Raw genomic sequence first — 14,360 nt, 5'->3', positions numbered from 1 at the left:
TTTGTGTACAGCTAATCTGATCGATGTATTACGGGTACTGGAGCTGTCTGAAGACATGGAGGGAGTGTCAGTAGAGGCCGGTCTGTGCACAGAGAGAAAGGACACATCAGAAACAGACATGGCTTACAGAATAGACAAAAAGATTCAACTCAGTGCCCCGACTAAACAGTTCTTTCCAGGTATGGACTATTTGAAATGTACTAGAACTTCTCTAGTATTTGAGGCCATTGTTGTTGTTTTTTCTGTTTTTTTTTTCCCCTGAAGTTTTTTTCCCCCTGTTCTTTGTGGACAATGCTTTGCTGTTTTCTTCATAGATTCTGCTTTCCCTGAGAACTTCTCTCTGATGACCACGGTGAAGGCTAAGAAGAACTCTCAGTTCTTCCTGCTGTCTTTGTATGATGAGCAAGGAGTTCAACAGCTGGGGCTGGAGATGGGCCGATCGCCCGTATTCCTCTATGAAGACCACAGAGGCCAGCCAGCTCCAGATCTTTACCCCATTTTTAAGAAAATCAATCTGGCTGATGGGAAGTGAGTGCTTTCATGCATTCTTAGTAGCCTTGGAGTGCCCTTAATTTTTCTTTCTTTTAAAAAACAATGAGATTTGCCATTCACAATCAATTTTACTTCTGTAATCTGATGTATTTCATATGGAAACAGGATAATTGTTAGATAGCTTATAATAATAATAATATATGGGCTATTGGTAAACATTATCCAGAGGAAAATCACTCTAGACTAGAGGAAGAACAGGTTATCAAATTTTGAAATGTTGAAATCTTCACAGTATAGAGAGCATGCATTTTTAAACTAAATCAGATTTATTAAGCTTCTGCACTCAACTGTGGAAAACCTGTTAGCTATCTTAGATTAAAATTTCATCCATGAAAATGTGCAAACTAAATGGGAACTGAGTGAATACCAAACTTTCAAAGATTCTTTAACATCTGGTATTAATAATCATCTCAGGTGGTCTGATTATAATCTGCCAAAGTACATTTCTGACTAAACCTGACTGATATTAATTGCGCGTTCACTTAAACTGTCATTCTTTGTTGTCCTTGATGCACTAGAACATATGAGTTTTTACAGTACAAATTCAATATGTTCATCATTTTCTGACTACCTCTGAATATGGTTTGAGTGATTTGTCCACAAAATATTTTGGACTGCATGTAAACTTGTGTATTTTGTGCTGTGCACTTTAATCAGATCAGCTGAGATGGATGTTAATACCAGGTGTAAACAGAAAAACATGAACTTGTTTTGTTGTCAAAAGATGTTGGAACTTCTTCACACTACAGTTTATATACACTAACCTGCCAAAACAAAAACTTAGTGTTTGAACTTAAATAGGCAAGTACTTAAGAGTCAATGATTGGATCATTATTGCATTGATTATTATGTTCTAGCATATGTTTGCCGACAGTTCTTCTAACCCTGATTGATGGAGTGTGTAGCTTTTCATTTTTTAAACAACCATGTAACATCATATATATTCCAGGATGGCAATGATAACACTCACCAGGCTCAAACTGTGAAAGAATGGCTGGGAGGGAGCATGAAGGATAAGTTTCACACATGAATTGGCACCAATTGACTTAAAGTCTTTAAAAGTCCCATTAAAAGTCTTTGGGATGCGCTGGAGGAGACTTTACAGAGTACGGGACTCTTGCATTGTCAATACAAGATCTGGACCATTGATGGAAATAACATTCACAGCATTTATTTTAATGAAAGGGAGCATTCATTTTAACCACTACCACCATCACAACAGATCTTCTAACCCGAATTGATGGATCATTTCTTAAACAACAATGTAGGAACACTTCATGGCCATATTCCAGGATGACAAGATTCATCAGGCATGAAGAATAAATTTGACACATGAATCGGCACCTCTGAGTCCAGACGAGTGAATAATGAATAAGTCTTTAGGATGTGCTGGAGGAGACTTTATAAAAATGTATGCACCTATTAAGGAAATAAACAATTGTGATTTTATCTTGTATTGACAATGCAAGAGTCAAGCACTCTGTAAAGTCACAGCACATTGCAAATCACACGTCTGTTTCTAAACATATAACATGCTAGAAACATAAGCATTTGCCTATTTAAATCAAAGCAGCGACTTTTTTTTTTTTTGGCTGGGCGATGTATATGAATCATGCCTTCCATTCATTAATAAATCATTACTAGTAGACATATTTCAACATGTATAACTGCTAGAGGAAAATGTTTTGAAAGGGGCCCTTGCAAACCAAAGTAATGTTTAAACAATAGGCTCCTGAATTGGCTATGGGACTGCAGCATCAGTGTGCCCATTTATAGAGCGCTTCCACATTAAAGCGACTCATAATCCACCTCTAGCCATGCTCATGGAAGATGAGTAAATATAATTTTTACCCCTGGGTTAGCACTGGGATAAAGCTCTGCTGTTAACCCTGATTAACACTGCTGTCTGCATCACTGCATCTCTTCTCAGATGGCATCGTATAGCCTACAGTGTGGAGGGCACGTCTGTTACACTCTACCTGGACTGTAAGAAGGTGCAGACGCTGGAGTTAATGCGCGGAGACAACCCTGTGGTCAGCACTGATGGAGTTGTTGTTTTTGGAACACGGTTACTAGATGAGGAAGTTTTTGAGGTATGAATCATTAGACATCCTGGTTTTTGGAATACAGGGGCATGCACATGTTTTCCCATGCACACATATAGCAATGTTGGGACAAGTTAACTGGGGGTGGGGGGTTCAACCTTTCTTTGGAAGAAAAAAAGTTAATTACTCTCTTTTTGTCTAGTGCTGAGTCAGAGACGGATGCACTCACCGTTCGTCACATTCAACCACATAATGTTTATTTTAGGTTTCAGACATTTAAATACACATACATACTAGCAAAACAATACATTTATAGCTTGTAAAATACACACATTATCTCCTGGAAATGAGTTTGAAATACTGTCAACAGCAAGAAAACGATAATAAAATCTTCTATAAATCAGGTGAATGATATATGAACAAACCCCCCTGTAAAAGCCTTTTGAATTGAATTACATTGTGTATATTCCTAAATTTAGAGATATTCTTTCCATTAGTCTGAATTAGGACTTGGGAGCAAAAATGCCCCAAATCTCAAAGTTCACCAGCTCGTGATTTTGTCTGTAGTGTCTTGCCTCAAACTTAATACAAAAGGTCCAAACTTTATATTATTGTACTCTACATGTGTACTTCTAAGTAACAGTTATTTGAATAAATGAATCTCATAAAAGAAATGCCTGGGTCATTGTACATTGTCTATGTCAATTACAATTGTACATTGTACATTGAAATTCCCCACTGAAATATTATTTATAATAATATATAAATATTATATATTATGTATTATGTTTGCAATTCTTATTCTAAATTATGATTCTCATTACATTCTTATTAGAAACTAATTAATAAATAAATGTAATAATATTAAGTTAAAGACGTTACAACAAATACTGCAATATTATAAAATATTTAATATGTAATTTATTTTTTACTTATAATTTTTTTATTCAAATATCATTCCATAACTCTGTGTTCATATTCCATATTTTCCTATTTCATATTCATATTATAAATACTGCAGTATATGCTCATCATACTCCCCTGCGACTCTCAAACAAACAGCAAACCAGATATTTCTCTGGAGAGGTGACAGGAACTCTCAGATCAGTATAATTTAATTTCATCCAAAATTCATATATGTTTATTCCTCTGCTTTGCTTTAATGGAATAAGCAGTGGCAGTCTGCTTGTTTTATGTTTAATGGAATAGTTTGCAATAGAGTGGATTAGAGAGACATTTGCCTGGGATGCTAACATTGGAGTCTTTACTTATCAGAGAGAAATAAACAGTGGCTGTCCAGGCATGTTTCCACTGCTAGAGAATACCTGGAAATACCACCCTGCTCACCTGTGAATTAGTGCTCTCTGAATGAGCACACATTCACAAAAAAGGGGTTTTTTCCTACCTAAAATACCAAATAGGTAGGGAAAAGTCAACTATCCACTGGGCATGTTGTCGTCCAAAGCCACTTGCCAGCCTGCCTGCGGATGAATATGCTTACCAGAATCTAATACCGTCTTGGTTTATAAGGAAATACTTTGTAGCAAACTTTTAGTCATAATGGTTTTGACCTGTATTGTTTCCGGGTGCAAGAATTCAAAGAGCAAACGTTTAGCGAATTACTGTCAGTGTTTCAAATGAAGGATCCAACGTGTTGTGGCAGCACCTAATGGCTGCAAAGAATCGTAAATACAGAAAGAACGCTGTGACGGAATATCTGAAAAACCTCCTTCCCAGCAATCAATAGCCGCCATTTCACCGTTATGTCAAAATGTCAAAATAACTGATGTATGAGCTGCATCTTGTAAGCAAAGTTAACAGCGATTACAAGGTATTGGGTTTCATTTCTTTGATATGTTCATGTTTAGTCTATTTTTGGGCTATGGTTAGACGTCTATTAAATTTTCACTGACAGTCTGAATTTTGCCTAGATATCAGGGATGTGTTTGGACAGCTAGGCTATTAGGTGTCTTTTAAATGCAAAATTGCTTGCTGGGTTGTTTGTACTCAACATTCCTTACTGGATGACTGTGAACACGGTGTTTTAGGCTAAACCGAGGGGGGGAAACTATAAGAGACTGCCATTTTCACAAAAGCCCTGAAAAATTAAGATTCTGTTGTACTCATTCTCATTTCAGTCCAAACTAGTCTTTATTTAATCTGTGGAACACAAAAGATGAGTTTTTGAATATCCCGACCAAGTGAATGATATCAAAATGATAAAACAAAAAACACCATGTAAGTTTCATTAAAGTATTGAATTCATGCTACACCACAAATTTAAGTTATTATTTAATAAAGATCTTGACATGTGTAGTTGTTCTTTTTCATGAGAGAACTAATCTTTTGTTCGATCCAGGTCTCAATACCTGTCTAATTCAACACTAAATGTTGAGTATTGCTTGGATTCATTTTAGCCTATATGGCTGATGGTGTTTATATAACATTCAGATGAATAAAATTATAAGTTTGAACATGCACTGAAACTCCATGACTAATCTCATCTTGATTGTGATTGATGGTTCTAGTTATAGATATAGATTAGAATTGAAGCCTCATCACTGCTTTTGGCTGTGTCCTCATGCTTATATCTACTGGGCCTCAGTAGAGAGCACAGGGAGGGCTTGCACCCTCAGGACGTCAACTAACATTCTGGGTGAATGCTATTGTCAGTCTAATGGAGATTTAAGGGTCATCTATCTTGCTTTCACCCCCCCCCCAAAAAAAAAAAAAATCCTTCCATGCTATATTAAACCTTTGCCTGTTGTAGCTTTAGTTGTTTTTGACGAAACCCCACCCGGCGATACATAATTCCCATTCCAATCCACACTGGCCAAAATCCATCCAAAAACAATGTCTTATTGTTAAAAATACATTTAATAGCAAGGGAGTCATGGCTTGTCCCAATCCAGTGTTTGCAGAGCACGCCAATGTTCATTGGCCCGTTTTCTATATCTCGAAGCTGATAGAAAGTGATCCCAATTCGTCGGTCCTTCCGACATACGTCTCCATTCCCTCCTTCAGGGAACGAGGGTTACCATACGTAACCGAGACGTTTTCCTGGAACATAAAAGGGCAACTATAAGAGCATCCTTCACATGTTTATGCACGGCCCTAACTACAGCCTAGTGTATTTTTCTGTCACATATATAGCTACGTTAAGACAGAACGTCATTCACTTGAACCCTGATATTGTTTCACACCGATGACAATCACGCCTCTTACAGTACATCGTCACAATATGACTCATTTGAAATGTTTCCAGTCCGAGGCATACGTTAAAAAATTGGCAAGGCCTGGTTGAGTTAGTAGTGTTATGATAAGGGGTTTGACATTTTCGAAACGCGTTCGAATGAAAAAGAGGAAAGCTGAAATGGGACGTGCTGCAATAATATAAATATGTGAAAAATTATGTCTTTTTGAACATTCCAGCATGAAATCCACCTCAAAAACAAAGTCAAAACTTAAATGTGCATATCAAATTTTTCCAATGTGTTGATTCAGTTTCCACCAGGAAAACCCCTTTAGTCATTAGATATTCATTTTGTTAACCCTAAAACTAACCAGATGTGATGATGACTTAGAAGATGGTCTGAAGCCAGTTTTTCTTAAATAAATGTGCAAGTCATTGACTGACTGACTGGGCAGCAAAGCCAGACAGTCAGTCCTGTTTGCATTATGCCATGATTAAGAGCCTCTACCACCTCTTGTGCTCTTAAATAACAGGCAAAAACTAGTTGAGCAGAACCACTGTGATGAACGGTGACTAATTCTCCTCGTTTATCCTTCACGGGGTCCAATAGAACTGCATCTGGGTCATGGGGTCAGAGTTAACTGGGTGAGGCTAGCACTGGGGAATGAGTAAATTTGACCTGATCTGAGGCCAGTTCCCAGGCCCTGGATTCAAGGGGAATCCAGAGGGCTTATGTTCCGGTCCAAATCTCTCAGCGTGGGAGAGCTGCTCGGAGCCTGGGGACTATGGTCAGGGCTAATGCATCTATTGCTTCCAGATTCTTACAAATTACTCAAGTTCGGAAAAGTCTTGGAGAACTGAGAACACGCACACACAAAAACAAACACTCTGGTTCACTGATCCAAAATGGCTGTTTTTAAAATATGCAGAACTGTGCTAACTGGCTTGTTGAGTCCTTGAGTTGTCAAGCATGTCTTATAAGGAGACCCTAATTTCATCAGACAGATAAACTGGTGGGGTCTGTGCAGTGTAATTAATTGGCTAGGTATACACATTTATTTTTCTTTAAAGATCCAGCATATGTCAGATGAATGTGAGAAATGCTGTGGTTTGGCTGTACTCTGTTGCCGAGTGAGTTTGTGTTGTATCTTGTGTATTGCCAGTCTTTGACTTCTTGTTCTTCCACCCACTGATGTGCTGGCAGGACCCCAGCGATGAGTCACAGATTCTCCATTGGCCTTATGATGAAAGATCTCTTTATTGTGGATATCATACTGTATATGTTCTGTGCTAACATCTGAACATAAGACTGTTCAAAACGTCTAAACAATTCAGTGGAATCATAGGGTGCCTTTCAGTAGGGGGCGTTCTCTCCTATGGTATTGCATCTTGATTTCAAATAAAGATATATTCAGTTAAGAATTCAGTATTGAATTTTTGCAAACATATATGCAGTTAATATTTCTTCTGAAACTCCATGACTAATGTGACAAAAATGGCTCTGTTTATGTTTCTTGTCTAGTCACATTTAATTATGAATTAGCTTACATGAATCATAGAGGCTGCTCAATGCAAAATTAAACACGTTGACAAAAACAGGATATTACTGTTGGTCGTTACATTTTAAAACACATATTAAATATTTAGCTACTTACATTTTACCTTGCACCTTTTCACCTTTAAAACTGGAGAAACTAAAAAACCTTTGATTTGATCGGCCATCTCAAGCCTTTTGAAGGCAGCTATGTTTCCATTCAAAGCTGCGAAGTTCCAAAACTGGAATATTGGGTAAAACATTTGCGAATAAAGCAGTGTTTCCATCCCATGTGTTCAAGAGAAAAAAAAACTTGTCACTTCCTGGGAAACTGGCACAAAATATCCGTCCCCCATCATAAATGACTAGCATCTCAGAGCACCCAGATGAAGACAATGAATGCTGTCATGCGTGCGTTCGGATGCCTGATGTTTGGGAGCGCAATCATGTGAGGCGCTTCTGTGAGGGAATTAAACCAAATCATTCTGATGACAGATTATGGCTCTGGCATTTCAGAATGATCAGACCAACATTTGAGATGCTGTGCAGTGAAACTGATCGACTGGTTAGTCCAGTAATCCAATCACATCCACAGTTTAGGCAAAGCCACGTGAGTTTTTTGTTTTTGTTACATCTTATGTTCGGATAAAAAAATGCATCCACCTCAATTGAGCGCATACACTTTGAATGCATATTATTTAACATTTATGCGCATGTTGGCGTTTTCATCTATTGTTTTTTTTCTTTTCTTTTTAAGTGATTTTTAAGTGATTCTTTTTAAGTTTTCCCAAGGGCGGTTTGCATATAACAACTTTTGAGGATCACTATTTGCTTATATCCTCTTTGTTTCAGAAGTCCATAATCTATGGTAGGGTTCATTTCCCCCGTTAACTGCATTTGTGGAACGCGCGATTCTTTGTTGTAACTCGTGCATTATCACCTCTATCATTCTACCTTTCTCCACCACTGACATCTTGCCATAGTTAGTAGTCGTCAGGGAAGCATTCATTTTTTTGTCTTCAATTTTCTGTGGAGCCTCTAGCATCTCCTTGTGGCGTCCTGGGGGAGCTTGAACTACTTCAGCCATACCTGAAAAATAATCTTTCAGTTTGAGTCCACTGTTACTAATAAACCAAACACATAAAACCCCCATAACATTTTTGTGGTTACATGGCCAGAAATTAACAACTTATTCCTACAACTCGCTAATACATCAGCATGTTTTAATAAAAAGTCAAGCTATTGTGAGGAAGATATATACAGTATATAAAAGAGAAAAAAAAACATATTTCTTCCTGTTGCATAAACTCTTGTTTGCAGTGCACTTCCAAAATGTAATGCTATATGTGCATATAAAATATATTCAACCAGTTTTACGTGGATTTCATCAGTGTTACACAAGTTGTTTTTCATCTTAACTGACTTTACATCAGCATGTTCTCTGGTTATACAGTATTTTAATGGGGTTTTATTTCTCTTTGATCACCAGAATTACACCAGTACATGTGGATATTACTCCATCAATGTGAGTGGTATATGTGTGTGTGTTACAGGGCGAGATCCAGCAGCTCCTGCTCGTGGATGATCCTCAGGCTGCGGCGGACTACTGCCAGGATTACATTCCCGATTGTGACAGCCCTTTGCCCTACAGTACCCCGAGCCTGGATCTTGACGAGGTTAGTGATTCCTCTGTGAGTGTGACTCCTCGTGTTCTCAAAAAACCTCATTGCCTTACAGCTGAATATACTGTACACCTTAATAACATAACTGACATTTTGTCTGTGCTATCTTCCAGACCCCTCATGTTTTAGCATTTAAGCATCATGTGGAGAGACAGAGAGAGAGAGAGAGAGAGAGAGAGAGAGAGAGAGAGAGAGACACTTGTTTTTCTAATGATCCTTGAGTCAACCAGCCTTATAGTTTTCAACAGAATTGCAGAAGTTTATGAAGACATAATTTGTTCCAGCATGGCAAAGCTCTTCTCTTTGGAAGAGCCCTGTCAAAACTTCCTTTGAGTGGTTGAGCTGCCTTGTCTTCTTAATTCCACATTTACATTAATCTGTTTGCACTTTTTTACTGTTCTGGCTTCTGGGCTCTGCTCCCAGTGCACTCATCTCAGCCAATAAACAGCACAGGCATGCATATGATTAAATTGCTTGTTGCCTAGTTCAGATGCACTAGCATACCGTCAGCTCTAGGAATCAATTTTTCTTTTTGTTTTACAACCAATATAAGATATATATTTTTATGATTAAATATACAACTGCAGAACAGATTTTTTTCAGTTTTTTTTGTCACAATAATAACAAAACAATCATTAGCCTACAACAATAAAATATGCAAATAGGATGATGGTGACGATTGTATTAATATCCCCAATAATAATAAAAATAATAAAGTTATCAGTTGATGGAGATATGTGTATTCTGTTTAAATAATATGATATTTAATACCGTATATAGGCTAGGCCTAATAATATACATCATGGTTTGCTCAGAAATATTAAGCAGCACAACAGTTTTCAACATTTAAAATAATCAGAAATGTTCCCTGAGCAGCAAATCCTCATATTAGAATGATTTCTGAAGGATCACGTGACGCTGAAGACTGCAGTAATGATGCTGAAAATTCAGCTTGGGATCACAGAAATAAATTACATTTAAAATATATACATTTAAATTAAAAAAAGAGTTATTTTAAATAGTAATATTTTTACTAAATGTTTTTTCACACCTATTAAAAGTGAGATGCCTGGTATTAAAATATAATTGTTATTATAATATAATAATAACCTGGCTTTTGGTCGATCGGATCACAAGTGGACGAGGGAGACACAAATTCTTTTATATGTGGTGTTTTAATCTCTTTTATCCACTTTCAACCACTTCTGCCCTGATTTCATTGGGTCTAACTATGTGTGGGTAAATGTATGGGCTGCTTTTTCAGATCTTTTGATCTAATGGACAGAATAAGTTTGCGCAATTTACATATAAATGTGACAGGAGACAACAAAAACATGTGGAGAGCATCAGCTTTCGTTTCAGCCTCAAGACCACGCTGAACGGAGTGTGTGTTTGTGTGAGTGTGTGTGTGAGTGTGTGTGTCTGTGTGTTTGTGTGTGGGTGTCTGTGTGTGTGTGTTAGAAATCAGGAATAATGAGAGAACATTGTGTACTTTTTTCATCTATAAACCAAATTAGGCCTTCAGCCAACAAAGTTTAAATCCTGTCTGGTTAGAGTGCTTCCCCTAATGTTTACGCATTAGGTCAGTAGGCGGAGAGTATATGCATCTTTTGTGGCTGTTCGAACACATTTGACCACATGAGCATTTACACTATGAAAGCAACCCGGTCAATCGCATTTTCCACTGGGAAGTGGTAAAAAGTGGACAAGCTCAGCACATTTTGACCAAATGTACACCTTCATTTAGTAGTGCTGTAGTCAATATTCCGAGACCAAGACCCATGTATGTTGACAAGGCCAACACTTTGAGGTGTTGAGACCAAAACAACACCAAGACAGGACGAGACCGAGACCAGACCATCACACCTTGAATTCATAGAGATCCACATTACCACATGAGAAATGACTTAAAACTTATAATAAATAAATATAATATATAGAGCTGTTACCAATCAAATGAAATTGTTAGCGACAAAATTCTTCTTGCACTACAGAAGTGATACAGAAGATGCGTCTGAATTGGTGAAATACAAGTGCATAAATAATGTTGAGGATAGTGTTTAAAATAAATATTGAAATTTTGTTAAAGCAAAATCGTTTGCAGTCATTCTCAAATTTGTGAAAACAGCTTTCTTGCTCTTGTTCTATTGGTTAATTATATCACATGTTATTCATAAAAAAGTTCCCCATAATAAGATCTCATACAAGAACTTTTTGCATTTGTATTATTTTTTGGTGACATTTTTGATACAATTCCTCATTCATTTCTGAATCGGCATAATGAATAACTCACAAATTAGAAATAAGTTATTGTTTGCATCTTAAGCAGTAAATTGACCGGTCTTGAATCTAAAACCAGAGTCCTCTTAGTCTAACAGAGTACAAATGTGGTCGAGACCAAAACAAGACTCTTCTTAAGGTCTTAAGAGTGGTCTCGAGGACTACAACACTAGTATTTAGTGTCGTCCACCTGTGATTCGATCAACCAAAATGCATCTTCATTCCAGGTGTAAAGAGTGTTGTTGATTGTTGTCATGACATGTTCCTATGGCTCCAGTCAAATAGAATTAAATGTTCAGGTGATTGCCTCAAAAAGTTCTGTATTCCCTTAATTAACTTTCTATTGCTTTAGATTTCTAATCGAATAATAATGGGGGTTCTGCACCAGCCTAGCAACTACTATTGAAAGGAATGAGAGTGCTGACAGATAGCTGTTTACAGGATGCAATAACACGTCCTATGTAAGCAGCAGCACAGTTTGTCTTTTAAATCAACAGTGACCCCTTAGACTGCCCCTTACTCGTTTTCATAATGTGATGTGTTTTTTTTTCCGATTTCGATGATTTGTGTTTGCTGTGATTTGTGTTCCACGTGCGGGTGAGTCAGCCTAGCGAGTATTCATGTCAGTGGGTTAGCATTTCTCTGCGGCCTTCTGGGAGGAACGTTTAAGGTCATCGTACATTCATTTCTCCTCACAACTCCCACGCCCAGTTTTGTGCGAGTGTGCAGAATGTAAATGTCTGCGTATGTCTCTCTCCAAGTTGGCTCCAGGGAAAGTGTCTATCGGCAGCCGTTCAAAGACAGAGCCAGTTGGCTTTCATTTCCCACAACAGCTGAGAGAACAGGGACTAATGGCGGGGATTCATCAGCATTGCTCACATTACTGACCTATTACCAGAGCTCACACTGATCCGATTCTATCCTGCCCGACTTGGCATCTCAGCACCTTGCTGTGGTTCTCACATTATTCATATAATCTCCCCCCGACAGGCCTCATCAAGCCCATTCAGTCAGGGCCTCTCATAATAGCCTGTAAGCAGTTCAACTCTGACCCCTTGAATTGTAGGATGATAATATAGCGCATATCTGAATTGAAAACAAGTTGAACTATGACCTCATTTGCAAAGAGGATAATGCATTGTCTAGTGAAATCAGTCAGCCACTTTCATTTGAGATGAAATTATGCAGAGATTACCAGTGATATGTTGTGTTGTCTTGAACTTCTTAACTGTTTTAATTCTGTTCATCTATACCCAACCTCTGACCTCTTGCCCCCATTTATAAAAGGCCAATCCCATCCATAACCTTGATGACATCATGCAGGGAGACGAGCCTGCGGAACCAAAGAAACGCTCCAAAAAAGGCCGCAAAGGCAAAAAGAACAAAAAAAAGAGAGATAAGAAAGGGAAAAAAGAGTCTCGTAAGAAGAGAAAGGAGGCAGAAGCTCTTGAAGAAGGTTTCCTTGAGGTTTCTTCTAAGCTGCCGGAGTATTTGGCTCATCGAGGAGCTTTAACAGCTGCGGTAGAGCAGTCGGATCCACCTGCGACGGATCAGTCCAAGTTACCAGAACAATCTCCGACAATAACAGTCGATCTGATGGACTCCATACCCGACATGCCCACTCATGAACCCGACACCTATCAGGACGAACACACCAGAACCACTTCAAAGCCTGTGACAGGTCTTGAGGACCAGACCGTGTTAGCACCTGCATTTTCTCAAACCCCAAAGATGGAGGTGGAGGTAGAACATTAAGTGCCAGTGTGACTCCTCCTCCCTCCCTTTCGTTCTCATGACCGATCACTGACTCTCCCATTTTAACCACCAGTCATCCATGGTACTAACCAGCCTCTGCCATTCTAACCTCACCAATAACTGCACTCTTCTTCCCACACTGTAAAAAATTAAAACGGAAAATGTACTAGTACTTTTTTGACAGTACATTATCCAGTCATTTCACGGAAATTTCCGTTGACCCTTAAAACACAAACTAATGCGATGTGTAATTCAAACTACAGGTAAAAACACCTGTAAAAAACCCATACGGAAAATTCCTTCATGTTTACACAGTACATTGTGCCCTATTTTTACAGACTTTTTTTTACAGTGCAGATGTTGTAGTCTATACATTGTAGTCATAGTTTGCAGCTTTAGTGAGATGCGTTGACTGAAAATGATGCATATGAATTATGGCTCATTTCAACAGTGACACTTTGATGCACGTCACAAGTCGAATGCGAGACATGACACATATATTATTCAGGTTTTTGTTGTGGGGTTACACTTAGAGTGTGCTTTTTTTCTTGACTTGGCACACTTTACAGATTGAAACTGAAAGATGCGCTCCACGAGTGAAAAATAGTACTGGGTCTGACATAAATCCATTTTCATGCATCTTTTTGATACATTTCCCTCTGACAGCTCTGATAGATGTAGTTTTTAATGTATGAATCAAACTTCTGCTGAGGTAAACTGTGTGCCAAGTTTGCTCACCCTTCTTTTCATGCTGTTATGGCTGCCACCAGAACATACGGCTTTGGTGCTGACATCTCCCATTGTTTTTAAAACCTCCTACCCCACACTCACCAGCTCAGCAGTATTAACACCTTGAAGATCGTTTCTATAACCCGCACCTGTGAATTGCGCTAACATTTTAATCAGTCAACAGTGACCTAGAGATGGGGAGCACAGTTAGGCCAGAAACATATGCAAGTACGCAGACATAGTTTTCAATTCAATTCCACGTGCACAGTCATGATGCATATACTCAAGGGGGCGATAGAGTTACATTAAAACATCTGTTACTCTTGAATGCTGTAACTTCAAGCTAAATTGTCATTATACAGTTGCTCGTAACACTAGTTGACTTGAAGAGGGCTATAGACTTGATATAGCGCCCCCTCATTTTGCATTTGATTTATGCACGTGTGTACTGTTTTGGGCCGTAGTGTCTCTAAAGCGCAGATGACCAGTGAAGCTAAACTAGCGTATAGTTGAAATGACTGACTGTGCTCAGTATCTCCATGGTTGCGGTTGCCATGGCTGTGCCACTTCTGACTCTGCTGTGTCGTTGT

At 38.3% G+C, this 14,360-nt stretch overlaps 1 protein-coding gene across 4 annotated transcripts in view; it reads left to right on the top strand.

The window, feature by feature from the left end:
• Positions 1 to 14,360, top strand: part of col5a3a (collagen, type V, alpha 3a) — a 172,109-nt gene that overhangs the window by 117,391 nt on the left and 40,358 nt on the right. For 2 of the 4 annotated variants that reach the window (XM_067421459.1, XM_067421452.1), the window contains 5 exons: positions 12 to 179; positions 315 to 528; positions 2,483 to 2,645; positions 8,878 to 9,000; positions 12,574 to 13,029. In XM_067421459.1, coding sequence (XP_067277560.1) covers positions 56 to 179; positions 315 to 528; positions 2,483 to 2,645; positions 8,878 to 9,000; positions 12,574 to 13,029 — 1,080 coding nt within the window. In that variant the 5' untranslated portion in view covers positions 12 to 55. Of the gene's footprint in view, positions 1 to 11; positions 180 to 314; positions 529 to 2,482; positions 2,646 to 8,877; positions 9,016 to 12,573; positions 13,030 to 14,360 lie in introns of all 4 variants that reach the window. The other 2 variants (XM_067421477.1, XM_067421469.1) reach the window with 2 other exon arrangements.

Source organism: Pseudorasbora parva, chromosome 2, assembly GCF_024679245.1.
Source record: "Pseudorasbora parva isolate DD20220531a chromosome 2, ASM2467924v1, whole genome shotgun sequence".
NCBI classification, from domain to species: domain Eukaryota; kingdom Metazoa; phylum Chordata; class Actinopteri; order Cypriniformes; family Gobionidae; genus Pseudorasbora; species Pseudorasbora parva.
This window is presented reverse-complemented; position numbering and strand designations above follow the sequence as displayed.